Genomic DNA, 26,605 nt, shown 5'->3' on the forward strand with positions numbered 1-26,605 from the left:
CTCATGCAGCCTTCCTGGCATATCTCCCAAATGCCCTTCTTCCTCACAGTGCCACACAGACCACCCCCACGGGCGGCAACACGCACGTGCACACAAGCCTCGCTTCAGATCCTGGGCTGCCCAGACCTCAGGCCCACTCTCCATCAACACCATCAGCTCCGCTCTCCGAGGCTGCGGGCACCCTGCAGGGTTGGGGGGCCGGGGCACGGGGCTGGGGGGGGACATCGGGAGGCCGGCCCATGGCTGAGGGAGGTGGGACAGGCGAGGACCACCCGGGAGCCCCTCAGCAAGGCCTCTCCCTGGGCATACACGGAGGATCGCCTGGCATCTCCTCTCTCTTCGCTCACTCTGAGCTCCCCCAAAGGAGCAACAAACAGAACACCTGAGGGTCCCTCCCTCAGGGTCCCTCCCTGAGTCTGCCTGGAGCCACGGAAGGAGGGAGGGAGCCGGCCTGCCCTCAGAGGAGCCTCCCCAGGGCTCTCGGAGAACTTCAGTCAAGGCCCTTAACAGGGTGCTGTCCTGCTGGCAACAGGCCTTGACCCTGCTGGGCAGGTACCAGGTCCCTCTTGGCCTTCTAAGTCCCCATAACACCTGGGTGCCGGGTGGCCTAGCAGGTCCGTTGGCCCAGCCTCTGCCTCCTGCCCAGGCCTGATCCTTTTTAAAAAATTCTTGCTTCCTCTGCCTCCTTCTCCTCCCTCCCTTGCCTTCTCCCTTCCCCTCTGCCTGCTCCTACCCCCGCCTACCTGAGAACCGGAGGCCCCTACCCCCGCCTACCTGAGAACCGGAGGCCCCTGGAGGGACGGTGACTGGCCAGCTCCCTAATCTCAGGGAAGGGGAGCAGCTGTGAGCAGTCACTGGGGCCACAGAGGTTTCCAGAAGCCTGGAGCAGACCAGACCCCCAGAGACCTGGAGACAGGGAGAAGTTGAAGCTGTGCCCCCCACCCACCCACCCAAGGTCTCGGGGCCTAAACATTCAAGGCAGGAAAGGCGCCCCCACCCCGTCCCTCCCTCAGATCTCGGGGAAACGGGGTGGAAGAGGCCATCGGCAGCGACGCTAACTCCGTTGCTGTCAACAAGTGGCCATGACGGTTAATTGTGCTTCAATAATTCATCATTAGCTCTTCTACCACAATCTGGACAGTGTAGAAAGGGAATTAGTCTCGAGTGATTAAGAAATTATGACACATAAATGAGGGTTTCATCGTAGGCGAACTACCCGACCTGTGTGGTGATGGATGGGTGATGCCTCGGTAACCCCCATCGACCCCAGCCTCCAGCAGGCCCCCCCCGCCCCCAGGGGGCAACCAAGGCTCTACTTGGCTGCTACCCACATGTCCCTTCTCACTGTCCCTTCCCTTGCCCACACCTATCACACCAGCCAGAAAAGGTGACCACAATTCTCATGTATGCACCCCACTCTCCACATCCAGGCCTTTCTTTATGCCTCTTCCTCTGCCTGAGCTGACAGCCCTCACCTCTGCCTGCTCAGCCCCCCACACTCCAGGCCACATGTCCCCTCATTCCCCTGCCGCTTTCCACGTTTTCCACTGTTATGTTCTCCAGGCCCAGCGGGGCTGACTGAGGCCAGAGGCCAGGCGTGCCATCCAGGGCTGGGCACAGAGCCCTGCTTAGAGACTGGGGAAACTAAAGCGAGAGCGTGAGGTGGCAAGGGGGGCTTCCTAGGCCGTTGTGTACAGGAGCGAGAGGAGGAGCAATGAAAACCAGCCCCCATGGGGGGGCAGACCGCAGTGGAAGGCCCCAGGCCAGTGCTTCCTGCACCCTCGCGGCACACTCTCTCGGGGGTCCAGCAGCGTAGCCACTAGCCACACGTGGCTCGTGGCTCGGGAGCACTTGACATGTGGGTAGTGCCATGGAGGAACGCAACTTTAAATTGTATCTAACTGTAATTAATTTTAATAGCTGCAAGCGGCTAGTGGCCACCGTGTAGGGCATCTCTAGACAAATGAGTGAATATGCCTCTTACTAGGTATGCACAAATCCACACACGGGGGCATGAATGTATGCGTGCGTGTGTGCACACGCCCGTGGGAGGGCACATGAGGTGACACCGTGTGGCAGGGCTGTGCTGTGGTGCGAGGCCAGAATGCGGTTTCAGTGTGTGTGCAGGCCGGAGGGGAGGGCGACAAAGGGGCCATTGTACCACATCCCCGACTCAAGCCCTCCTCTCTGCTGACATCACGGCGGCCCTAAATAGAGCTTCCCAGACCCGCTCCCCCAGACCCCGGCTGCCCCCCGCGTCGTGGCACAGCACCGGCTGCTCCTGCCGAGGCTCCACGGGACTCACCTTTGTCTTCTCTGTGAGGAGATGGACCACATTCCTAGGGCGGATTTCTCAGTCAACTTCAGATGGAAAATTCTAGAAAGGAAGGAGGCTTCGTTTGGATTTTTTTTTTATTGTTGCTGCTCTCTCAGAATCCTGGGTCCCTTTTGTGGGGGGAGCCCATCTCCTGGCAGGATTTTGTCCTGACTGAAACATGGCGGATGTCCCCTCCTCTTTGGGGTCAGCTCTTTACCCCCAGCTGCCTCGGTGCCTCCAAGACTTTCCTGGATGGACATGGGTGAGGGTGAGGAGGGGAGAGGTTGTTGGGGGGGCCGCCTAGCTGGAGTGTGGGAGCCTCAGGTGAGGGGGACAAGCGGAGTCGTGTGTAGGGCAGGAGAGGAAGTGTGGGGCTGCTCTCAAAACCAGGAGCCACAGGGGAAGGCTGCTCGGGGGCTGTGAGTGTGGGAGGCTGTGTCAGTGGGTGAGGTGGGTAAGAATGTGTCTGCCCACCCATAAACAAACGTGGCTATGTTCAAAGGGGCCCCACACGCGGGCGGGTATGTGGGGGAAGGGTCGGGGTGGGGGCGTCTGTGTATGTGAGGACTGCTTCCCCACACACACGGGGGCAGAAGAGATGCTGTGTGAACTGAGAAGGTAAGGGTCTAGCAGTAGGGTCGTGTGTGTGCATAGGCGCGACAGAGGGCATAGGAGGGCCTGCAGGTAAATGGGGGCAGCTGATCAGGGAGGATGTGGGGGAAAAACCAGGAGAGGCTGGGTGTGGGGAGAGACCACCGTCCTAAAGTGTCAGGGCCCGTGGAGCCCTAGCGCTGGTGAGCGCGTGTCTCTGTCCCCTTCCTGCTGTGCGCTCCAGAGGGTTCCAGGTACAGCTGAGAGATGTCCACGGACCAGGGGGCAAGACCTGGGGAGAAGGATGGCCCTGGTCTAGCAGGGTAATCAGACCCTTCTGCACACGGAGCCTTCAAGGCCTTTGCAGAGCACATGCACAGCAAGCCCAGGAGGGAGGTGAGTGTGGCGCCTGCAGGTGCCAGCGGGCGAGTAGGGTTTTCTCGGCCTCGGCAGGAGGCCATGGGAGGAAGTGGAGGATGGGCCGGATGACACATTTCAGAACAGAGGCCACATATTCACACTCTAGGTGACTTCACTGCTGTGGGGCAGACCCCTGCCCCCCGCAACTCCTCCAGCCATCGGAAAATTCATGCATGCACAGAGGTCTGGTACAAGCCGGTGTTCTGGAGAGGGAGCGAGGAAAGGGGCCGAGTTCTGGGTTTGGGTCAGTCTGGAGTGGAGATAAAGGAAGAGCCGTGAAACCAGCACTGCCCAGTAAAAATAGTATGCGAGCCACAGATGTAATTTTTCATTTCAGCCACATTAAGGCAATAAAAAGAGACAGATGAAGTTAATTTTAATAACGTGTTTTATTTGACCCAATATACCTCAGAATATCACTTCACTGGCCAGCAGACCAGCACCAGGAAGCACGGGAACTTCAGCCTCCACCCCAGACTTAGAAGGAGAGCGTGAGCCTTCACAGGGCATAGAACGTAAACGGAGCTCATTTAAGCTGGACCTCAGGGGGCAGGGGGACCCCACGGGCCTCTGGTTTGGCCTTGCTCACGCGAGGGTTCATGTGTAATAATGTCTCCTTTCTTGGGAGCTGCCAGACGCTGGGCACTCGCCTGGGGCTCCCAAATCCTCCCAACAGCCCCCAGGCAGTTATGATTAATGTCTTATGAGTAAAGGAACTGTCAGAGCTGCGATTCGAGTCCTGCTCACTCAGCCCAAATCCCAACAAACCCACCCTATAAATGGTGTGTGTGTGTGTGTGTGTGTGTGTGTGTGTGAAGAATTGGGGAGACACAGGCCCTGTGGGGACTGAAGCCAGCTGTAGGTAGGGTCCTGTGTTCCCCTCGGGCAGACATCCTCCTCCCGGACTGAGAGCTCCTGAGGGAAGGTGGAGAGTCAGGCCACGGTGGGGCCCTGTTTAGGGTGAAGGTGGAGGCCCCTGGCTCTCGGGGCAGTGCTGGCCGTGGGACTGGAGGAGCCGAGGGTGGCGCAGGGCATGAGGCTGCATCTCAGGGTGGAGGGGACTCGGGGGCCACAGGGGCTGGTTTCCCGTGGCTGTGGAGGGTTGGGCGTGACTGCTGTGGGAGCTCGCCCCCCAGCGAGGAGAGACGTGCTGAGTCCGGCCGTGCCCTTCCCACGTGCTGCCAGGGCGCTTGGGTGTGCGCGTGTGTGTGCCCAGGCTTGGTGTCCTCCGCAGTCACGCCATCCTCCCAGCTACTTGTCTGGGCCACTTCCTCCCAGGCCAGCAGCCAGGCTCCCGTGTGCTCCTCAGAGCCAAGATCTGAAGGCAAAGCCGTGCCCCAGAGGGAAGCAAGGGGCTGGCTGGGAACGCTCCCAGCCCTGGCTGCCCCGGGCAGGAGCGCAGAGACCCGGAGAGGGCAGCCCCCTCCTCAAGGGGACAGGGATGGAGGAGGGGCACCCCGGAGAGCAGGCTGGCGGCTCAGAGCCTCCAGCCAAGGCAGACTCTGCGCAAGTCCAGGTTTCGGCCAGATGAGGAGCCTCGAGGCAAAGGAGGAAATGAAGAGACAGAGACACTGTCTTGTCAGAGGACTCGTGTGGGTGGGGGGTGGCCACCCCTACAGGCACTCGGTCAAAAACTACTGAGCACCTCCCCTGTGCCAGCACTGAGCCTCTGCCCGCCTCTGGAGATGCTTATGGGATAACTAACTAACTAACTAACGGGGATGGGAAGCCCAGCAGGCAGGGCAACCCCAACATAATGGCAGACGCACTAGCAATGGCCTTGCCCACCCCCTTCGCTCAGAGAGGAAGAGCAACTTCCTTAAGCTTCCTGAGCACACCCAGACCCGAGCATCAGAGCCACCTTCCTGAGCACCTACTGTGCTCAGGCGCTGCCCCCATCTGCAGAGGGCCCCCGGAAACCTGCCCTCCTGGAGCTTCTATCTAGGGTGGGAAGCCAGCCTGGAACAGGGCATGGGGGTGGGTGCAGGGTGCCCTGGAAGCAGGGGGCCGGAGGGGGCTCTCTGAGGAACTGCCACTTGGACAAAGACCAAAACTACGGCAGTTGGGGGGTGGGGTGGATGGGGGCGGGGGTTGGGGGATCCTGGCAGCGGGAAGGGCAGGGGCAAAGGCCCTAAGGCAGGAGCGGGTTATGAGACGGTATGGCTGCAGTGGCCATGTGAAGAGTAGGAAGGAGGTCAGAGGGCTGGGCATGGCCAGCACGCCCAGTCAAGAGCATGGATCTTACCCTCTGTGACCAGAAGGCATTGGAGGGTCAAGAGCAGGGGGGTGTGATGCCCGATCTTTCTTCTGAAAGGATGGGCCCCGGCTCCTGCTGGAGCTGAGACTGGAGAGGCAGAAGGGACAGGGTGCCACCGGGAGGCTGTTGCAGGGGCCTAGGAGCCAGATCCTCGTGCTGCACCGGGAAGGTCAGAGTGGAGGCCGTGAGAAGTGGATGGATTCAGGCCATACTTGAAGGTGGGGGTTCCGGGGAATGAGAGAAAGGGGAGGGGTCCAAGCGGACACTCGCCAAGCCCTTGCCTGTACATTTCTGAACACGTGGAAGCAGTATTCAGAAACTTAGCCATCCTCAGAGGCCCTTGGCCTAGGAGGCGCCACCATGAGACTGGGGGCTGCCCTCCCCATCAGCCCCAAGCCTGGGCCCCTGTCTCCAGGTAAGGGGAAAAATTCCATGTGCAGCCCCCCATCTCCACCGCCCACCGCCCCCTGGGGGGAGGGAGAGGGATGGTTGAGAGTCAGCCCCAGGACCGTGGGTGGATCCCAGGCCTGGTGGGTCAAACTCAAAAAGCGATTTTGAGGTCACCACGAAGGATGGCTTGTCCTTGTTTGGATTTTCTTGGAGTTGCCACCCAGATCTAGAGGCCTGAAGCCTAGGCCATAAATCCCAGCTCCTCTGCCATCCCTCCTTTATCTGGGTCCCCTCCCGGGCCTGATCTCTGGCTTGGCCTCCCAAGGCAATGGTCAGATGTGAGACTGGGTGTGGCTCAGGACGGCAGTGGGCAGGGGCCCAGCTGGTCTGGTGTGGTTGTAGCCACCTGGGAGCAACAAGCGCGGGCCTCTTCCTAGCCTGCTGAGCTCTCCAGAGCCAAGCTGGTGACATTCATCCCAAACAAGGGTGCCAGGTCGTGCTGTGTCCCCTGACCTCCGCCTGGCCCCTGGGGAAGCCCACCAGTAAGGGGTCATGGAGTCAAGGCATTCAGGGTTCCCTACCCCAACCCCTCTCTCCATATACAGACTGGACTCCCGCACAGCATGAGTTACAAAGGGGCTCTTCCTCTAGGGGATCCGGACAGATAAGAGCCTGGACCTCTTGCTTCCAGAACCCTTCAGCCCTCCAGAAGGCAGCATGGAGGTAGACATACCAGGTTCTAATCCAAACTCTGCCACTCGCTTGCTCTGTGACCTTGGGTAAGTTGCTTACTCTCCTTGGGCCTCAGTTTCCTCCTTTGTAAAGTGGGGATGAGGAGCCAGTAATACCTCACTGTCAGGTTCTGTCCGAGGATTAAGACGAGGGCTGCAGATAGAAGGTCCTTCCCTCTTTCTTCCAGAGAAGTTGAGAAAACAGCAAAATGCCAAGAGTCCAAAGGGCAGGCTGGCAGCCCCTGGCTGCCTCCAAGGGCTCCCGGAGGCAGAAAGGGAAACTGAGGCAGCGAGTGCTGGTGGGAGGCTGCTGAGAAGAAGGAGCTGACAGCCACAGGTGAGCAGAGTGGCATCTATTTATTCTGGGGGTCCTGACCCCAGACATCCTCACCTCCCCCACTGCCATCTCTCTGCTTGTTCTCAGCCTGGGGGCCGTCAGGCCAGGGCCCAGGATCCTGAGGAAGGATGTGGCCATGGGCTAGCTGCTCTGCGCGTGGCGGGAGGAGGAGGCCGGGTCTGGGACTGGAACAGCAGAGGGAGGGCGTGAGGGGCTGTGATGCCCAGGTCCTGGTCCTCCTGCCTCCCCAGCCCAGCCCTCTGACCCTGAGTGTTGGGCCCTGGGGGGCATAGCCCCGGCCCTGCCAAGCAACCCCCACGGCTGCCTCAGAGGAGCAGGTGGGGCTGTGTGCCCCTTCCCTTGACCTCCCCCTCCCCAACATCTGCCCCAGCCTCAAGCCAGAAGCCACCTTGTTCCCAGAAATGAGGCTGGCACCGCCCGGCAGGCCCACCTGGCTGTTGCCCTCAGTGCTGGTCCAGGATGAGGGGCACCTGGGCACTGTCCACTTGCGGAGGCAGCCGCTCGCCCGTGCGCACGTTGAACATGGGCAGCGTGGACAGTGGCCGGGGCACCTCCCGGCTGGATGCCATCTGCCGCAGCTCCTCTGTGTTCCCGCGGATGGTGCAATGGTGGACCATCTGGATGCTGGGGGCACAGAGCCGGCAGAGTCGTCAGTTCTGGGAGTCAACCCCCACCCCCCGCCCAGGCCCAGGGAGGCCTCGCCTCTGAGGCACCCTGCAGTCCTCCCCACTTGCTATGTAGGGAGACACTCACACACATGACGCGTGGGGGGAGGACAAACAGGAAGGTCTTTGGTGCCGGCTCAGTGTCCAGTGACGGAGGCATAGGCTGTGGGTATAGACAGCCTGGATTCAAAGCTGTGTGTCCCTGGCAAGGTACTGAACCACTCTGTGCCTCAGTGTCCTCAACTGTAAAATGGGCATAATACTAGAACCTACCTCCTAGCACGGTGGTGGGAATTAAATGAGAAAAATGTTTAGAAAAGTGCTTGGCGCATGCTAAGAACTCCCGCGATACTCGGCATGAATAGATACCCACAGTGGATCCATATTTCTAGAGGCCAGCATTTGCTGGGCTTTATATTCCGATGACCCTCTAGGTCCCTTCTAGCACTCAGTTCCCTCCCCTCATACTCTCTCCTACCATTGACCATCCAGTCCTCCCTGTCTCATCCCGGTCTTAGTCTGGTAAATGTCCCCTCCTCCATCTCTTCCCACCTCCTACTTTGGCTCCTGCTGTTTCCAGCCAGACCTCCAGGGTCCCATCTTCCCGCTCCTCCCAGCTAGCCTCCCTGGCCTTTGTACCTGGACCTCTCCCACCCTGCCCCAGGACTAGCTCTGGACACTGAGTCTTCGCTCTCTGGCTTTATTCCAGACCACAGCTCCCTGAGGCCAGCCCCTGGCTCCGCCCTCAGTGGGCCTGAAATCCCCAGGGCAGTCAGGAAGTCCTTTCTGAGTTCTAGTCTTTCTAGAAGAAGATTTTCTTCTTTGTTCTCAGAAAGCCGAGCGGCATTCTCATTTGAGATCCTCACGAGCTTGCTTTCTGCTGTCGGGGGCAAGCTTCAGTTCATTCTGGGAAGTCGGGTAGCACAGTGTAACCAAGCATGAGGACTTGCTTTGGGTTTGAATGTGAGTTCTGCTACTTACTGCCTATGTGACCTTACGCAAGTCACTTCACTTCTCTGTGCCACTATTTCCTCAATCACAATGCAGTTTTTGTACAAATTAAATGAGTTAATATACAGGAAATACTTCGATGTCTCCTGGTCAGCCTCACAGCAAGTGGTAGCTAATATTACAGGGAGCCTGATGTGGCTATCATCATCATCAGTGTTATTTTATTATAGTAGGTTCACTGATGTACCTGGCCTCCAGTAACGGGATGCCCCTTTACATGAACCTACCCACATTTGTGAGTCCAGCCTGGAGATATTTTCCCAGACTACCTGGTTGCCAGGTGAGACAGATAGCAGGGACTCTTCATTACAAACAATAAGAATTAGTTTCCTTGGGGGGGGCGCCTGGGTGGCTCAGTTGGTTAAGCGACTGCCTTCAGCTCAGGTCATGGTCCTGGAGTCCCGGGATCGAGTCCCACATCGGGCTCCCTGCTCCACGGGGAGTCTGCTTCTCCCTCTGACCCTCCCCTCTCTCATGCTCTCTCTCTCTCTCTCTCATTCTCACTCTCTCTCTCTCTCAAATAAGTAAATAAAAATCTTAAAAAAAAAGAATTAGTTTCCTTGGGACAGCTGGGTGGCTCATTCGGTTGAGCATCTGACTCTTGATTTCTGCTCAGGTCATCATCTCAGGGTCCTGAGATTGAGCCCCGAGTGGGGCTCCACGCTCAGCCAGTCTGCTTCTCTCCCTCTTCCTCTGCCCCCACTCCCGACCAACTCTCAAAACAAATAAAGTCTTAAAAAAGAAAAGAGGGCGCCTGGGTGACTCAGTTGGTTAAGTGTGTGACTTCAGCTCAGGTCATGATCCCAGGGTCCTGGGATCGAGTCCCACATCATGCTCCCAGCTCAGTGGGGAGTCTGCTTCTCCCTCTCCGGCTGCCCCTCCCCCTGCTTGTGCTCTCTCTCTCGCTCTCTTTCTCTCTCAAATAAATAAATAAAGTCTTTAAAAAAAAGATTTCATTTCCTTAAAGGGGTGGGGGCCCGAGGCAGGGTATACCCTACTTGACTCTGGGTTACTGATCAAATGGGGGAGGGGCAATGATCCCCACCCCTGTCCAAGTCTCAGTTAGTGGACACCAACACCAGCTAGAGCCTGAGAGATTAGATGACAGGTCAGACTTTCTAGCTTCCTGCTGAATGGGCCACACTCCTTGGTGGCAGGGAGAGCAGGACCAGGTCCTGTCTGGTGGACGGGAGGAGGTGGAGTCAGCCTCTAAGGCCAGGGGAGGATCAAGATGAGCTCTTGAGTCTGGAATTTGGCAAGCAGAGTTGTCCAAAACACAATTTTCCATTCCCAGGCAAGCGGAGGCTGAGGGAGAAAGGAAGCAAGAAGCATGTGGATGTTTAGGGCCAGAGGCAGCCAGGCAGGTAATGCCCTGGCAGGGGAAGGCCCCCTCCCCGCCCCCAGCCCCGCATCTGGGTCTCATTGCTCTGGCGACACACACAGGTGGAAAATATTCTGAGGATGTTTTTCCAGAGCAGGAGCAGAAGGAGCAGAAGCCAGCCCCGCTGCTGCCTTCCCCTACAGCCCTTCCACATCAGCACCTGGGCAGACGAATGAATAGGCAGGCATTCCTACACACACACACACACACACACACACACACACACACACACACACAAACAAACACTCTCTCTCTCTCTCTCTCTCTCTCTCTCTATCTATCTATCTCTCTCTCTCTCTCCACCACCAACACACAGCCCTGGAGCCCTGTCTCTGACACACAGACTACAGAAGAGGGTCAGGCTGGAGGACCTTCTGACCAGCAAACTCTGATACAGGCAGCAGAACCACAATTTGTGGATAATTTGAAAAATGGTAGACATTGAACAAGAAAAAAAAATGGAATCTGTAGAAATAAGTCCATTCAAAATCCAAACCAACAAGGGCTAATATGTCACACGGTAAGCCTGGTGATTGATTCAACATTGATGGAGGAAGCACATTTTCCTGAGAGCTCCCAAGCTCCAAAACTGAGCCAGCAGAACGGGCCGTGCTCAAAATCACTGGTCAGAAGAAAATTTCCACAATGGCAGAAGGTATAATTGATCAAATTTGGCACAGGCCAAAAAAATTGAGGAATGAAATGTTCCTTGAAAAACTGACATGGAAAATCATTCATCCCAATGGGAAAAAAATTCTATCAAATAAAAATGAAAATAGGGAAAAAAAAAAAAAAAGGAAAGCAGAGCCTTTCCATTGCTTTGTGATCAAAGTTGACCCAGGAATCAAATCGACCTGGGCAGAGCAAGGAATTACAGTTTTGTTCACTGTGGAAAATACTTTCCCCATAACAATTCAGAAATGTGGGTATTATTCTGATGCTAAAAATATTTGTATTCCTCAGCCCAATGGGTTGAGATAGTGGGGTCAAAATGGTGGGTTTAAAACTGGGGTCTCAGGGGGCACCTGGGTGGCTCAGTTGGTTAAGTGTCCGACCCTCGACTTCAGCTCAGGTCATGAGCTTGGGGTCCTGAGATGGAGCCCCATGTCACACTCCACACTCAGTGCAGAGTTAGCTTGTCCCTCTCTCTCCCCTCTCCCCCCGCCACCGCTTGCTCTCATTCTCTCTCTCTCTCTCTCTCAAATAAATAAATAAGTAAAATCTTTTTAAAAAAACTGGGGTCTTAGAACACCCTGAAATCAGCTGGTTCAGGTGCATAGGTTTCTAAACACAAGTGCACACGCATGAACACACCACGTGAGTCCACCCATCCACCCACACAGCCTCAGCCTTTCTTCCTGGGGTACCTGGCTTGTCAAATGCCCACACTATCTGGCAACTCCCGTCTGCATCTCCCGGGAGGGAACAATGGGACCACTGTGACCCTCACAGGATTCTGGTGGCCTCACAATGTCCCCCTGAGGTCATCAGAGAGGTAACCTTGCCACCCCCTGCCCCTGAGGCACAAGTCGGCTGAGGCCAGCCGTGGGTGATCATCCTTGGTCCTACTTTTGGCCACCCAGGGGGAGGCTGGGGCTGGAGCTCTCTGAGGAAGCCTCTGAGGGAACCAGGACCAGAGACTCGCCTCACCCACCGAAGAGCAACCCAGTGGAGACTTCCAGCCGCCACCCTGGAGGTCCCTGCACCTAGTTCCCTTCAACCGCCCCAGGGAGAGATGCAGAAAGACACTTTGGCGCCTCCCCCACCTGCACCCTTGGCCTCGAACACTGCCCAGGGTGAAGGCAGGCAGGCCAGCACCTCTGGGGCCCCTAGCAAGAATGAGACTGGGCGCCACGCCAGCCCCAAAACCCGCCGGAAGCCCAGCATATCCAAGGTGATCCTGGGGGTTGTGACGGACAAGGGCATGCACAACTGCGTGAGTCTAGCCACCCTGAAGAAGGCGGTCACCGCCATGGGCTACGACATGACCTGGAACGCCTGGCGCTTCAAGCGAGTGCTCAAGGGGCTGGTGGACAAGGGCGTTCTCAAGCAGGTGACCGGCAAGGGGGCCTTGGGCTCCTTCCGCATGGGCAAGAAGTTTGCCTCCAAGTTCAAGCTCAGGGACCAGAGACAGCGCCAGTCGGGGCAGCGCCGGCCTGGGAAGCGGCGGCCTGGGCAGCGCCGGCCTGGGGAGCGCCGGCCTGGGCAGCGCCGGCCTGGGCAGCGCCGGTCTGGGCAGCGCCGGCCTGGGCAACGCCGGCCTGGGAAGCGCCGACTGCTAGTGGGCTCCCAAAGGGGGCACAAGCAGCTACGCAAGGAGGTTCGCAGGGTGGCCAAATGCCGCCGCAATTAACAAGGCAGGCCAGGCAAGCAGGCAAGGGTGCCAGGCCCGCCACAGGCTCAGTGCAGTGGGAATAAAAGGAGCCTAACTTATTTCACACCTGCCTCCTGGAATCTTTGGAGCTCAGGGGAGTGGGAGTGGAAGGAAGCTGGGGACAGAGGAGGAGTAAGGCTGTTGGGGGCGGGAAGCTGAGTTCCCAAAGTAAGAGTGAGATGGATTTGGGGAAAGGGCTGAAGGAATTGAAAGCATCCACAGACATTAGCTAGTTCAATGACCCCGTCATCTGAAACCAGGGCCAGAGAGCGTCATGCAGATTGTGTAGCAGAAGCCAGGCTGGAGCCATACCTAATGTCAGACTCAGGGAGGTGTATGTGTGTGCGTGTGTGTGCACGCGTGTGTGCGCGCGTGTGTGCACGCGTGTGTGCACACAGCCTCTTAAGTGGCTTCTCGAACCCTTTCCCCCAGGGTGGCCACAGGCCCCCACACCTGGCCGGGTCCGCTCCTGTGCCCCATCCCAGGTTAGAGTCCTCCACGGAGACGCAGAAAACGAGAAGGCCGGGCCAGGAGAGGTCAGACCCAGCAACCAGCCAGCCCAGACCTGGAGCTCAGAGGCCAGGCGTGGCCCCCATCAGCTCAGAGTAATCTGGCTTGTCTGTGCTGCTCATGGAGGTTAGGGAGGGGGGGTCTAGCTTGGCAGTCTAGGGGTGCTCCCACCCAGCCCCCCAGCTTTCCCCTACTCACTCTGAGGTGGCCAGGTCTCTCTTCAGCCTGTGGAAAATCGAGGGAGGGGGTTAGCTATTATCCACACCCCTCCCTCCTGGTGCCAGGCGAGGCAAGAAGTCCCCACCCCCTCCCTGGCTGAGGACCCCGCTCCCTGAGGAGTCTGTGTCCCCAGGCAGCACAGCGCCCCAAGGAGCCCCGTGGGGGTGAGCAACAGTGCCCTCCCTGCCCTCTGTCCCCCACACTCACCGTCCCTCCCGCCGGCAGCACATGACGTAGGCCAGCCCCAGAGTGAGCAGGAGAGCCACCAGCAGGGGCACCAGGAGGGTGACCAGCGCGTCGGTGAGGAAGTCTCGGGCTGCGGCCTCAGTAGGTGGGCAGAAGAACGGGTCATGCTCCAGGATCCCATCACCTGGGGTGGGCACCTCATCTGCGGGCTCTGGCACTGACTTATCCACCTGCTCAGAGAGCCCAGGGCTCACTGAGGAGCCGTTGGCTGGACACAGAGACTCCCTCGGGGGACGGGGCAGGGGTGCCCCATACAACCACAGGGTTTTCTCCTGCCTGTCTCCCCCAGCTTGGGTGACGTCTCAGGACAAGCACTGGACTAGGAACCCAGACAGAAGGACGAGGAGAGGCAGGTCCATACAATGGTTAAAGGCACACCTCTAGGGCCTGACTGCCTGGGTTTGAATCCTGATCCAGACAAGTGCTGTGCTGGATGACTTCCCTCCAGGTGCCTCCTTTCCCTCACCTGGAAAGTCAGAACGCTAATAGTGGTCCCTGTTTCTGGGGTGGTGGTGAGGGTAAAGCATGTTGATTGGCTAGAGCCTAGCAACACGCACGGCAAGTGCTCGAGGATGTTGTTGATGATCAGTCCCTGGCTGCACTGTTGGTCAATTCACAGGAACAGAGAACTCCAGGGGTTCCCAACCTGGGGAGTCAGGGTCTCTAGGGACCCCAGATAATTGTGCTCAACATCCCAAAGAGGAGTAGTGAGCATCTTTGGTTTATAACTTGGAGTTGAGAGGTATCTGTTCCTTATTGCAGGCAGATTTGCTAGGTGACACCTTAGAAGGAAGCAGAGCTGTCCCAAAGAGTCCCCTGGCGGGGAAAGGGTTTTTAGAACTGCCCTATTGGAGTGATTGTTCTAGCTGTTGGGTTGGGCACATCAAGGACTTCTGGACCCCAGGATCCCTTTTCTGGACTATGGACTCTGTCGCCCTCTTGTGGGAGGAGATGGAACTTCAGAGCGAGCGCGCACACGCGCGCTCGCCACCCTGGCCATAATCAAAGAAACAGGATGGGGTGGGAATAGGGCTAGGGAGGAGACTGTGATGGGGGTCATGCCCCATCCCCACCCCCGGATCCAGGGTCCCTCCTCACCAGGGACACATTGCACCAGTCAACGCGGAAATGAGGTGCCAAGGTGTCATAGCAGGACAGAAGTGGAGGCTGACCCTGGGCACAGCGAGCATGGCTGTCGGGAGATGCCACCATCTTCAGGCAGGTGGAGAAGGGTGAGGCAGAGCCCACCTTGATGTAAACCCTGGGCCCAGATAGAAGCCACCGTTAACATATTGGGGGGGGCACTGGGCACTGGGCACTGGAGATTTGGGGTTGCAGGACCATCTTGAGACCTGGAGACCACACAGAGCACCCCAGTCTTCCTGGTGGCCTTATACTCCCAGGAATGTCTTTTGATAGCTGGATCTTTTATGTCCTCATGGGGCATCAGGGAGTATAGAGTTCAGGGTAACTAGGGTTTGGGCCCAGGAAGGGCAAGAAGATGAAGGGGTGGCTGGAGGGAAGTGGACGGTGATGTGAGAGATACACATGGTATGAAGGTGCACAAAGGTGCTCCATGCCCGCCCACCCCCCAAGAAGGCCAGCTGCCGCCACCTCCTCCAGGAAGCCCTCTGGGGTTGCACACTTACCCTTCCTTGCGACCCTCAATGGGAAGGGGGACGCGGCCCCCACGGTCCAAGGCGGAGGTAATGTTGAGTAGCTGGAGCTCTCCCGGCTCCCAGAGCGCTCCCAAGGCTGTGAGGAAGTGACTGGCAGGCGTTGAGGGCAGCACCTCCTCCACATCATGGCTGCACACCAGGAATTCAGCTTGGTATGGCAGCAGGGGGCCTGGAAATGCCAGGTTGGCACTTGAGGCTCCACACCGAGTCCTGCACGGATCTTTCCCAAGCCTCCACCGCCTCAAGCTCCTCCCCATGCCCCCTCGGACTCCTTCCTTCCTCCCTAACTTCCCATCCCTCACAGGCCCCAAATGCCCTTCCCACAGCCTCAACAACTTCCCAAGGCCCCAGAGACTGTCGGCAGAATGGCCAAGAATACAGCTCTAGAGCCCGTCCAGGACGCCCTGCTCCCACTACTCCCAAGTGTCCCCTTCACATCCCCTCCCTCCTTCCAAGAGAAACCCCCAAGACCGGAGTTGGGGGAGGGTGGAGGTGGGGAAGGGTTGGGCGGGGCTGACGGTACCTTCTGGGTCCCCAATCAACAGCACCAGCCTCTGCCAGGTGGTGTCAAAGCTGTCCCGATTGTAGGCTGTGACCTGGGGTGGGGGGGATGCAGAAGAGAGCGGAGGGGTAGGGCGAGGGGAGAAACATGGAGGGGACTGAGACACCCTCCAATCAGAAGCATCTAAATTATGTAAATGAGCATGCACGAACGCCCACACGGGACACAGCCACGGGGGTCCCTGCTGGTACCTCGATGACCTGGCGCCCACGATCTTCGGGGGTGGGGGTGCCATAGAGGAAGCCAGGCTGGTGGGGGCTGCGCTGGGTGTAGCGGAGCCACTGAGGCAGGTCTGGGTGTCCCCGGAGGTGGGCGTGGTAGGTGACAGGGGTCGTGGGGGGCACATCTGGTGGAAGGGAGGACAGGGGATTGGAGAAATGACAGGAGGCTCCACCGGCCCCTGGCCAGGCACCGCCAGCCCGCCGATGGCCTTTAGGCCCCTCTCACCGACATGCTCGGGGTGACGCAGGGCTGCTTCCCGGTCCAGGGTGTGCACAAAGACGCGGCCCACAAGAGGCTGTAGGGTGGTCTGCTGGGCCTCAGCGTCCCCCAGCCCTGCCAAGAGACCTGTGGGGACCCCACAACCCCCAAAACACATGCATCAGCCTTAGTCCTGGGCCGGGGAGAAGCTCCTGGTGCCCCTAAGAGAGAGGAGAAGTTGTGGGGGGCTCCCAGGAAAGGACAGGTGGAGGGGTCCTCGCTGTGCCATGCGAACTTAGATCAGTGACAAGTCCCAGACCTTTGCTGGGTTTGGATTCATGGGAACCCCCTCCCCCAGTCCTCATTTTCGGCTCCCTTTGAGGGGTCACCCGGGGCAGGGACTGCTGTCTGGCTGAGAAGGGCGTGGGGTGTGCGGGGGTGGATGCGTGTTATGGGCACTTGTAAAACAGAACCCTTAAGAATGCGGTGTTAGGGGCGCCTGGGAGGCTCAGTCGGTTCAGCACCTGACTCTTGACTTCAGTTCAGGTCATGGTCTCAGGGTCTTGAGATCGAGCCCCGGTCGGGTTCTGCCACTCTGGGCATGGAGCTTGCTTAGGATTCTCTCTCTTTCTCTCCCTCTGCACCTCCCCACCCCCAAGGGCACACTCAGTCGCTCTCCCTGCTTTCTCTCTCTCAAAATAAATAAATAAATAAATAAAAACAAATTTTAAAAAAGAATGCTGAGTGTCTGGGAAGCTTGGAGGGGAGGGGGAGAGTGAGGGAGGAGGTGAGTAGCCATTCTGGGACTCCCTCCCAACTCCCTTAATACACAGGGGGAAAGGGGCCCACAGTAGAAGCCAATAAAAGCTGAGCAAATGGGATCCTGAGCCCCAGGGAAAGGACCTGCCCCAGCGGGCCCCCACACCCTCCCAAGGCCAAATTTAGCCTGGGCCTAGAAAGAAGGCAGACCAGCCAGCCCATTAAAGGGCCAACGACACTCCGGGCCTGTGCTGTCAGGCCCACCTCGGCCTAGGACACCCCACCCTTCAGAGCTCCCCGTCCCCCACATCCCAGAGCCCCACTCCCAGCCCCATTTCCCTGGACCTCCCCCTGGTTACAGCATGAACACCCCAAAGTCCTTCTGGGCCCTGGGCCCAGACCCCTCCCCTGAGGGACCTCTGTCTGTCCACCTCTGCACCCGTAAATCCCGTCCCTTCGTCCTGGGCCTCTCCCAGAAGAAGGCCCCAACTTGCCCACAAGAAGAATCCAGATTAGAGCTGCGGCCATGGCTGCCCCAGCCTGCCCGGCCCCTGTGAGTGACAGAGACAGGAGCAGGGGGGAGGAGAGAGGGAGGGAGGGATGACGGGGGAGGTGTCCCAGAGCAGCTGACCCCAGCTTCTGCCAGTGGGTCCCTCCCCATCCCCACCCAGAGCAGGCACTGAATCCGGTGTGAACACTCTCCTCACATGACCAGGTCCCTCCAGCGATCCCCTCCCAGTGCCAGAGAATGTTCTCTAAACCACCAACCTGACCACCTCAGTCCCCCCTGAAAACACTAAGGGCTCGCCTTGCCCTGAGTCCCCAGCTGTTGATGGTTTTCTGGACCTGGCCATCGTGTCCAGAATCCTCTCCTCTCACCCCTGCCAACCACACACACACACACACACACACACACACACACACACACACACACACACTACCCCAGGCTTCTCTGCCCAGCCTCACTCTGCTGCCCACCCCCCACCCAAATGACATGCTCACTAAGTCCTTTGCATAAGCTGTTCCCTCTGCTTGGGGTTCCCTTCCCGCTCTCATCCCACCAGCCACTTGGCACTCACCTGGCAAGACTCAACACAGGCCTCCTCTCCTCCCCGTGGGCTTTCTGTGCTGCCTTCCTCTGCTAGGCCGAGCTGGGTGCCCGCTTGGCCCCTGTGCACAGCACTGCAGGGCGGGGCGTCTAGAATCTTACTATCTTCCTGTCCCCCGGACCTGGCACAGGGCCCAGCAACCTGCAGGTGTAGGGGGGCCTGGGCGACAGCCTCCTTAATGGCACACAGAACAGCCGGGTGCCCATTCACCCAGCCCTGATCCCCAGAGCAGGCACCCCCAGTATGTACCCCAGGTCTGGGAAGAGAGCGGGCCCCGGACAGGACCAACCAGGGAGAGCCAGGGGAGTGGAGGGGCTGCAAGCCGGCCCGACACGAATCCCACCTTGACCCCTCGCTGGACACGCGGCCTTGAAAAACTCAACGGCCCTGCCTCGGCTCTGTTCCCACAACTACAACCTGGCAGGATAGTGCTCACCTCTCGATGTGCTTGTGACGAACCACAGCCTCATGAACTCAGCGCGAGCTTGCAGGCTACCCCCTGTGTGCCGGTCCCAGAGGAAGCGGAGAGGGACAGACACCTGCCCCACAGAGCTTGCACGTGGGCGGGTACTGCCAGCAACCCCCCCCTCTCCCCGCCACCGTGTGCCGGGCTTTCCGTTCACGGACGCAGGGGGACTCCTTCCGTCCCTGCAGTTCCCAGGAGTGCTTTCATCCCCATTTTCAGATGAGAAGAGTGAGGCACCAGTGCTTTGTGATCCCCCCTCCCCCCCAAGGCCATACTACCTACCACCCAGCTGAGGCCCGTGCCTTGCTGCCGGGGCACCCGCCCCCTCCTTCTTGCCTCAGTCAAGGATCTGGGTCCAGGTGTGAAGGGGGTGGGATGCCCTTCTCTTTGGGGGCTTCTCACTCAGAGCAGGCAGAGGGGACTCTCCTTAGATGTCCTGAGGAGGAGGCAGGGACCCGCAGGTGCCAGGGTTCCAAATTCCTGGTGTGTGCGTGAGCATCCCTCCTGGGCATCGCCACCTCCCTGCCGTACCCAGCACCCCAAACATGGACGCCTGGGACCCGCTCTGGTCGGGCCTGAGGGGCACAATGTCGGCCTGCCAACTGGAATGACCAGTGGCAGTTTACTTAGTCCTCACCTTTTTTTCTCTCTCCCTGCCTGACCGTCCCTCCCTGGAGAGCCACCAGATTCCAGAGTCAGCATCCACTCAGGCTCTCAGACAGGGCAGGGTTTGTCCCAGAATCACCTCGGCGCCTCTCCGCCTTCTCAGAGATGGAGATGGAGGGCTTGAGGGAGGAAAGTTCTGGAGGCAGAGGGAGAGTCAGAGGGCGCTGAGGGAGCAGGCAGAGCTGCCCGATTCTGGCCCGCTGCCCAGGCCTCAGCCCCTCGGAGGCTCCATGTGACTCCCCTGCTCTTCTTTGGAGCTCCCCCTCACACCCTCAGCTGTCTTAAGGTAGCAGTGCCCAAACCCAGTGCCACCAGGCCCCCAGAGGCGAGTCTCCTAATGGATCCTTCTCCCTCTCCCCTCAACCAGGGACTGTGCCAGAAGCCAGCCAGAAGTCCCCTGGAAGTCCCCTGTGGCCGACCAGAGGATCTCTCCACCTCAGAGCTGTCTGGATTGCAAGCTGCTGCTAGGATGCTCAGCATCTCTGTTCGTTGGGGCCTGGGCATAGAGAGTGGGTTCACAGGTCCTTAAACTTCTTAGTTGGCAAATTTAATTTTATTTTAAGTGGACCCCACAGCCCAATGAGGGGCTTGAACTCGACCCTGAGATCAAGACCTGAGCTGAGATCGAGAGTCAGACGTTTAACTGACTGAGCCACCCAGGTGCCCCTTAGTTTGCAAATTTTAAACAAAACCAAAGTCTACAGAATAAAAGAATGAAATCTCCATATATCCATCCCCCAGGTTCAACAGTCAGCAACTTCTGGCCAATCTCCTGTCACCTGTACACGCCCCCCCCAACTTTCCCTCCTGTTTCATTTCCTCTGTCAATATTTTAGCATATATCTTTGAAAGATGATGACTCTTCTATTTTTATTATTTTTAATAGAATGACTCTTTTTTAAACAATGACAATTGTTACACCTAGTCCATTAATATACCTTAAAGTTAATAATAATTCCTTAATATCAGACCTAGAGTGTTCAGATTTCCAATTTCTCATAAACGTCTTTTTTTTTAAGTGTATTTGTTTGAATCAGGATCCAAATAAGGCACACACACTGCAACTGATTGATGCGTCTCCTTTAAATCCATAGGTTCCGCATCCAAACTTCTCTCTCTCTCTCTCTCTCTCTCTGTCTTTTTCCTTGAGAGAACCAGGCCATTTGCTGTGCAGTTTTCCAGTCTGGGTTTTGCTGATTGCATCTATAGGGTGTTCTTTAACACATCTCTCTGACCTCTGTACTTCCTGTAAATTGTATTTCCTGTACATTGTTATTTCCTGTAAATTGTAGTTGGATTGAAAGTCCTGATCAGTTGTACGTTCTATTTTCTTTGGCAAGACCACTTCACAGATGGTGGTATTGCTTCTTCCATCCAGAAGCACAGCAACCGCGATGATCTGTACCTCATCCATCAGTCCCCCCCCTCCACACACAAATGGTGACACTTACATCCAATCATTCCTTCCTTTATTAGCCAGAGTAATTCTCGACACAGAAACTGCCCCTCACTTACTGTTTGGTTACTGAGTGTTGTAGCTCATATAGGAAAGATAGGATAAATACTTGCTTCTCTTCCTGTATTTGCCAATTTCTAAATAATGAGTTGATTCTCTAACAACCCTCAAACTTCAGCCTGTTAGCTTTTCAAAAAACGGTAGAATAATTATGAATTTATGGCTTTAAGCATATTTGATTGCTTTGGTCCATTGTGACTAGTGTCCCTCCTGGTCCTCAAGCTGTCCCTTCTTGAGCTCCCGAGGCAGCTCTCACCAGTCAGAGCATCCGTCTCTGGGGACAGGTGTGTCAGGTCTCTGCCTCTCCACACCTGTCTCCCCAGCTTTCTGCCGGATTTCCGCCTGTCAGTGTCCCGATTTAATTCCTCTGGTCCTTTGTCCCTGGCTCTCCCCACTCAGTGAATATCTGCTGAATGAATGAATGGTTGATCGAATGAATGCATCATCTCCCCAACTCTCTCCTTCCACTTCTGTCTTATGAACCTCCTGATTTCTGAGGGCCATATTTTCTTCATCTGCATCTACAACGGGGGATTATATGTTGTCATGAGGGACAAAGGAAAGGGATTCTCATCACGGTGATCTGATTGTCGCATCTGCCTCCCAGACTCCACCCCCATCCTCCCCCCCTTCGCTGCCCCCAGCGCCTCAACAAAGGATGCGATCTGTCAGTCAGCCACGAGAGGGCGCGTTCGCGGCTGCAGCCTGGACCTGCGCCTGCGCAATATTGGGGCGGGGCGGGGGGGACGAGGCGTGGGGGGGGGTTGGGTGGAGGGGCGGGAGCGCTCCGCCCCGGGTTGGGCTTGCGCGTCAGAAGTGTTTGCTGAGCACTGTAGCTAGAGGGGGCGACGCAGGAGGAGGCCCACGGCCCCGAGTCTTACTTCGTCCTACCCTTCCGGGTCCAGAGGATGTCCTACCAAGCGGGGAGGAGAACCCTCCTGGAGGCGGGGGGCTGGACACAATGCCCTCCTTCCCACCATCCCCATCATTTGTATCAACCCTCCGACTTCCAAGGACATGTTCCTATTTTCCCACCCCCCACGACGTTTGGGGGCACGAATCTGAGGACCTACGTGTACCCAGATTCCTCCTCCCTTTTTTTTTTTATCTTTGGCCTTCAGCGCTCAAAGAGGTTCCTTGAGCCTTGTGACCGCCCAGAGCAATCAATCATGAGTCTGAGAATACCAGAGACCATCCCTGGCCAAACTTTCTAGCTTACAGGAGAAACAGAGAAGGGGAGGGACTGTGAGAGGGCTCCCGGCACAGTAGTTTGCCCAGCTAGATCTCTGGACATGGAGAAGAGACACTCCGTCTATGTAAAGTGGGGGTAATAAGGATCCATGAGGTAATGAAAACAAAAGGGCTTTGTAAACTGTAAAGCCCCGGAGAGAGTAAGGGGTCTTTTATTTATTTAGAACTGAAGGTGCAAGACCAGGGCTAAGCCACTGCCACAGCCTGAGAGCTGGGAGAAGTCCGATTTAGAAGCCACAGCTCAGTGATAGGAGGATTAGGAAAATAAAAGAAACAAAATCTCTGACAATTTTTTGCAGATGGTATGATTATTTACATAGACAATCCAAGACATTCTACAGGCATGCTATTAGGGCTGTTAAGGGAGATCGGCCAGGTTGCTGGACAAAACTTAGTATCCAAATACAAATAAAATACAAAATCCAGCAGTGTTTCTATACACTAACAATAAGTTATTAGAAACTGTAATATCTTTTTAAAAATACATCATTAACAAAAACATTAAAATTGTACAGAACCCAAAAAAAAACTCACAGATACTTATGAAGCAAAATGATAGATTATAAAAGTATAAAAACTATAGGCTCTAAAAGGAATAAGTGGAGAGATGTATTCAGTTTAGGGATGAGAAGCCTCAATGTCAGGAAGAAAATTCTTTCCATATTAATCTTCTGATTCAATGCGAGTCCAATGAATAACCCAATAGGATTTTTCAGAGAGTCAGGCAAGCCGATTCTAAAATTCATAAAGAGCCAAGGACCAAAAAGAGGCTAGACATTTCTGAAAAAAAAAAATAAGCCCCTAACAGATACCAAGACCTATTTAGAAGCGATAGTAATTAAAACAATGTGGTATTGGTGCTGGGCTAGACAAAGAGATCAATAGAATAGAGTGCCCAGAAACAGATCCAAGCATATGTGGGAATGTGATTTATGATGTCTGTGGCACTGCGACTCAGTGAGAGGGGACAGACTAATAAAAAGTGTTGTGACAATTGGCTTTTCAAATGAAAAATCTTCGCACCATCCATAAATATTAATTCCAGATGGATTAAAGACCTAAAAGTGAAAGAAACAAAACTTTAAAATGCTCAGAAGAAAATGTAGGAGATCTCAGGATTGAAAAGATTTCTCAGACAAGAAGAGATGCAACTCACAAAAGATTGATTTTACTACATTACAAAAAAAAGAAGAAGAAGAAGAAAGAAAAAGCTTTCTGCTGTAACATTAGAAACAAAGTTACAAGACAAGCAACAGCCTGGGTGACAATATGGCAGCATGTAAAACAGATAAGAGGACCCGAAAATAATGTAACGTGTGTCAACTGTACTAAAAAAATTATTCGAATTAAAAATAAATACACAAACTAAAAGGTTTTATATACAAGATATATAAAGAATGCCCTACAAATCAATAAGGAAAGCACAGACCTTTTGCGTGCCACCCCAAATAGCATTCCTTCCCTTCTTCCCTGCTAATGGAACCCTGGTCTGATTCAGGAATCTGGAGTATAGGCTTTTGGGGACGCTGGGCCTTCCCCAGTTGCATCAGGTAAATGGTGATCGGTCTAAATACAGCACGATAATTCAGTTCCTCTGGTCAGTGGTTGGTATAGGTGTGGACGTGTATGGAGTTCTGGCCACCAAGACCGGAAGGGAGATCTCCTGTGGGACCTCTGGGAAAGAGACACTGAGAAGAAAATGACCACTTTCTTCTACATCTGGACATTTGTCTGCAAAAGACACCTGAGGGGAGGCCACCATTGTGGACCTGAAGGGGCTGGTCTAAGAGGCAAGCCAACACGGTGAGGAGGATTTTGTGGAAAGATGGTTCTTGATGGTCCCAGCTGAGATGCTGAATTTAACCAACCTTAAGACTTCTTGTTATGTGAAATCATAAAATTCCTTTTTTGCTTAAACCACATGTAGTTGGGCTTTCTATAACTCGTATCAAAAGGTGCACCAGAAAAAAAATAATGCAACAGCTAGCAAAGGATATGGACATAAGCAATTCGCCCAGAGGAACCCCGGATGGCCCCTGAGCATGATAGGATGCTCGACCTCATAGGCAGGGAATGCAGATTCAAATGAGGTATCACTTCACACCCATCAGACTGGCAAAAATAAAGTCTCACAAGAGCAGATGTTGGAAAGGATGTGGTCAGACAGGACACCTTATACAATGCTGGTGGCGAGAGCATAAAGTGGCGCTGTCGCCGGAGAGAGTAGTCAGGCAGAACTAGAGGAGTAGAAAGTGTGCCTGCCCACAGCCCTGGCTCTCTCTACTCCGAGCCCTGGCTCTCTCTACTCCAAGGTATCTGCTCTCCAGGTGGGTTCACACCAGTACAAGGATGTTCACCGCACCCCTGTTTATAATAGCAGAACACAGCAACACCTCAAATGCCCTTCAGTAGAGGAACTGATAAATAAATTGTGGCTTATTCCAATGATGAAATACCAAACAGAAGTTAAAGTGAAGGAATCAAAGCCACATGTATCAGTGTGGCTCCATTTGTGAAAAAGACACCGAATGGAAAAAATGATGCAAGATGATCCACACAGGAGGATGGTTCTTTTGTACGTATTAATAATACAGAAAGCATTACTGTCTGCTATTTTTTTAAAGATTTTATTTAGTTATTTGACAGAGAGAGAGACAGTGAGAGAGGGAACACAAGCAGGGGGAGTGGGAGAGGGAGAAGCAGGCTCCCCGCTGAGCAGGGAGCCCGATGTGGGGCTCCATCCCAGGACCCTGGGATCATGACCTGAGCTGAAGGCAGATGCTTAATGACTGAGCCACCCAGGCGCCCCTACTGTCTGCTATTTTATGAATACTTCAACGTGTAGCGAAAATATCAAATTATGGGCTAGACTATTTATAAAGTAGGAGAATTCTGATGCTACAACACGAATGAACCTTGAGGATATTACGCTAAGCGAAGTAAGCCAGGCACAAAAGAACAAATGCTATATGATTCCCCTTGCATGCAGTACCAAGAGTTGTCACATTCATATAGACACAGGAAGTAGGATGGTGGTTGCCAGGGGCTTGGGGGGGAGGAGGAGGTGGGGAGTTAGTGTTTGATGGGGATGGAGTTTCAGGTGGAAAAGGTGAGAAAGTTCTGGAGATGAATGATGTGTGTGATGGCTGCACAACAATGTGAATGTACTTCGTGCTACTGAACCGAACACTTAAAATGGTTAAGATAGCAAATTTTATGTATTTTACAATTAAAAATAATTATAATAGGGAAGCTAGGCGGCTCGGTCGGTTAAGTGTCTGACTTCAGCTCAGGTTGTGATCCCAGGGTGCTGGGAAGGAGGCCCTCACTTTGTGGGGCTTCCTGTCTAGCGGGGAGTCTGCTTGTCCCTCTGCCCCTTCCCCCGCTTGTGCGTGCGCACTCTCTCTCTCTCATAAATAATAAATATAATCTTTAAATAATAATAATAAATTATGGACTATAAAGGGAGCATCCCAAATTTGTGACAGTGGGTATAGTGGGCAATGGGACAGAGAGAAAGAGAAAGAACCAACTTTCATGTCCTTTCCTATGAAAGAACTGGAAGCAAAAATGACACAAAGCTAGCATTTATAAATTCTTTTTTTTTAAGATTTTATTTATTTATTTGAGAGAGAGAGAGAGGGAGTACGAGCAGGGGGAGGGGCAGAGGGAGAAGCAGACTCCCTGAAGAGCAGGGAGCCCGATGCGGGGCTGGATCCCAGGACTCCGGGATCATGACCTGAGCCGAAGGCAGATGCTTGACCCACTGAGCCACCCAGGCGCCCCAGCATTTATAAATTCTGTTTGTTATGTGATTCGCTGAACTATTCTTATTTTTGAAGAAACTTTTCAAACTAAAATGACATATAACATATATATATATCATATATATTCTTGCATGTTTTTTTTTTTAAAGCAAGAAGAGTTTTCTCAAAGAGAGCTGCTCTGAAGCGGCAGGATTTGTCCCCTCAAGGTCACCTCAAGTGCAAGGGGTTGAGTGTAGGAGCCCGGAGAGCTGGCCTCTGGGGGTTGTTCCTGTGCAGGTACATGCTAGGCTGAGCCTGGCAGAGCCAGTCGGGAAAGGAGCTGGCCTGGGCAAGATGCTCTTTTCCCTGCCCCAGAGCAGGTGAGACAAAAGGCTGGGGGAGGAAGGTAACTCAGAACCAGTCTCCTCCTCAGGCACCCACTGCACAAGATCCAGAGAGCAGATGAAAAATAGAAACCACCATCAAAACACAGGAATGTATATTATTAGCAGTTGGAACCGGCAGTAGAAAGAGTCCTTCGAATCTGCTGATGACAAACTACATTGCCCAATCTTTCCGGGTAATTTTTTCTCTGACCTCCCTGCATATCTCAGGAGCTCCCACAGCTATGGCTGTCCGCATTGCAAAATACATATTTACAGGCCCTTTAAGCCTGGCTAAATATAGGCTTTCTTTTAAGGCAACTGATGACTTGGAGAAATCTTTCCTGTGTCCCACCCCTTCCCCACATGCCAACACACACACATACAAATACACACACACACACACACACACACACACACACACCCTGACTCCTCCTTCTGTGGGTGGATCTCCAGGGACCCCTGTCCCTGCACAGGGAGTGGGAGAGTTGAGGCATCAAGAGGCAGGAATGAAAAGCCATTGGCAAGTAGAGAAGAGAGGTTAACTTCACTCCGGGGATGACCCCCAAAGGTTTGGA

The 26,605-nt window shown here is 54.9% G+C and overlaps 1 protein-coding gene and 1 long non-coding RNA gene across 3 annotated transcripts; one reads left to right on the forward strand and one right to left on the reverse strand.

Annotated features, from left to right (window-relative positions):
- The first annotated feature begins 3,052 nt into the window (after positions 1-3,052).
- On the forward strand, positions 3,053-3,702 carry LOC112814054 (uncharacterized). The gene is made up of 2 exons (XR_003205646.2): positions 3,053-3,304; positions 3,435-3,702. It is a non-coding gene; the product is annotated as an uncharacterized lncRNA (long non-coding RNA).
- A 3,212-nt stretch (positions 3,703-6,914) lies between these two features.
- Positions 6,915-17,503, reverse strand: SGCA (sarcoglycan alpha). 2 transcript variants are annotated; one of them, XM_073883829.1, is made up of 10 exons: positions 17,385-17,503; positions 16,159-16,278; positions 15,903-16,057; positions 15,673-15,745; positions 15,120-15,318; positions 14,569-14,731; positions 13,432-13,547; positions 13,204-13,230; positions 7,495-7,688; positions 6,915-7,228 (listed from the first exon to the last, which is right to left on the reverse strand). In XM_073883829.1, the coding sequence occupies exons 1-9, from the start codon at positions 17,416-17,418 to the stop codon at positions 7,508-7,510; spliced, it is 1,068 nt and encodes a 355-aa protein (XP_073739930.1). In that variant the 5' UTR covers positions 17,419-17,503; the 3' UTR covers positions 6,915-7,228; positions 7,495-7,507. The 2 variants fall into 2 exon arrangements, with proteins under 2 accessions (XP_073739930.1, XP_025715154.1); XM_025859369.2 differs by having other exon boundaries at positions 6,917-7,228; positions 13,432-13,640.
- Positions 17,504-26,605: the final 9,102 nt, after the last annotated feature.

Source organism: Callorhinus ursinus, unplaced genomic scaffold (genome assembly GCF_003265705.2).
Source record: "Callorhinus ursinus isolate GAN/ISIS: 27379988/994484 unplaced genomic scaffold, GSC_fseal_2.0 scaffold52, whole genome shotgun sequence".
Taxonomy (NCBI): domain Eukaryota; kingdom Metazoa; phylum Chordata; class Mammalia; order Carnivora; family Otariidae; genus Callorhinus; species Callorhinus ursinus.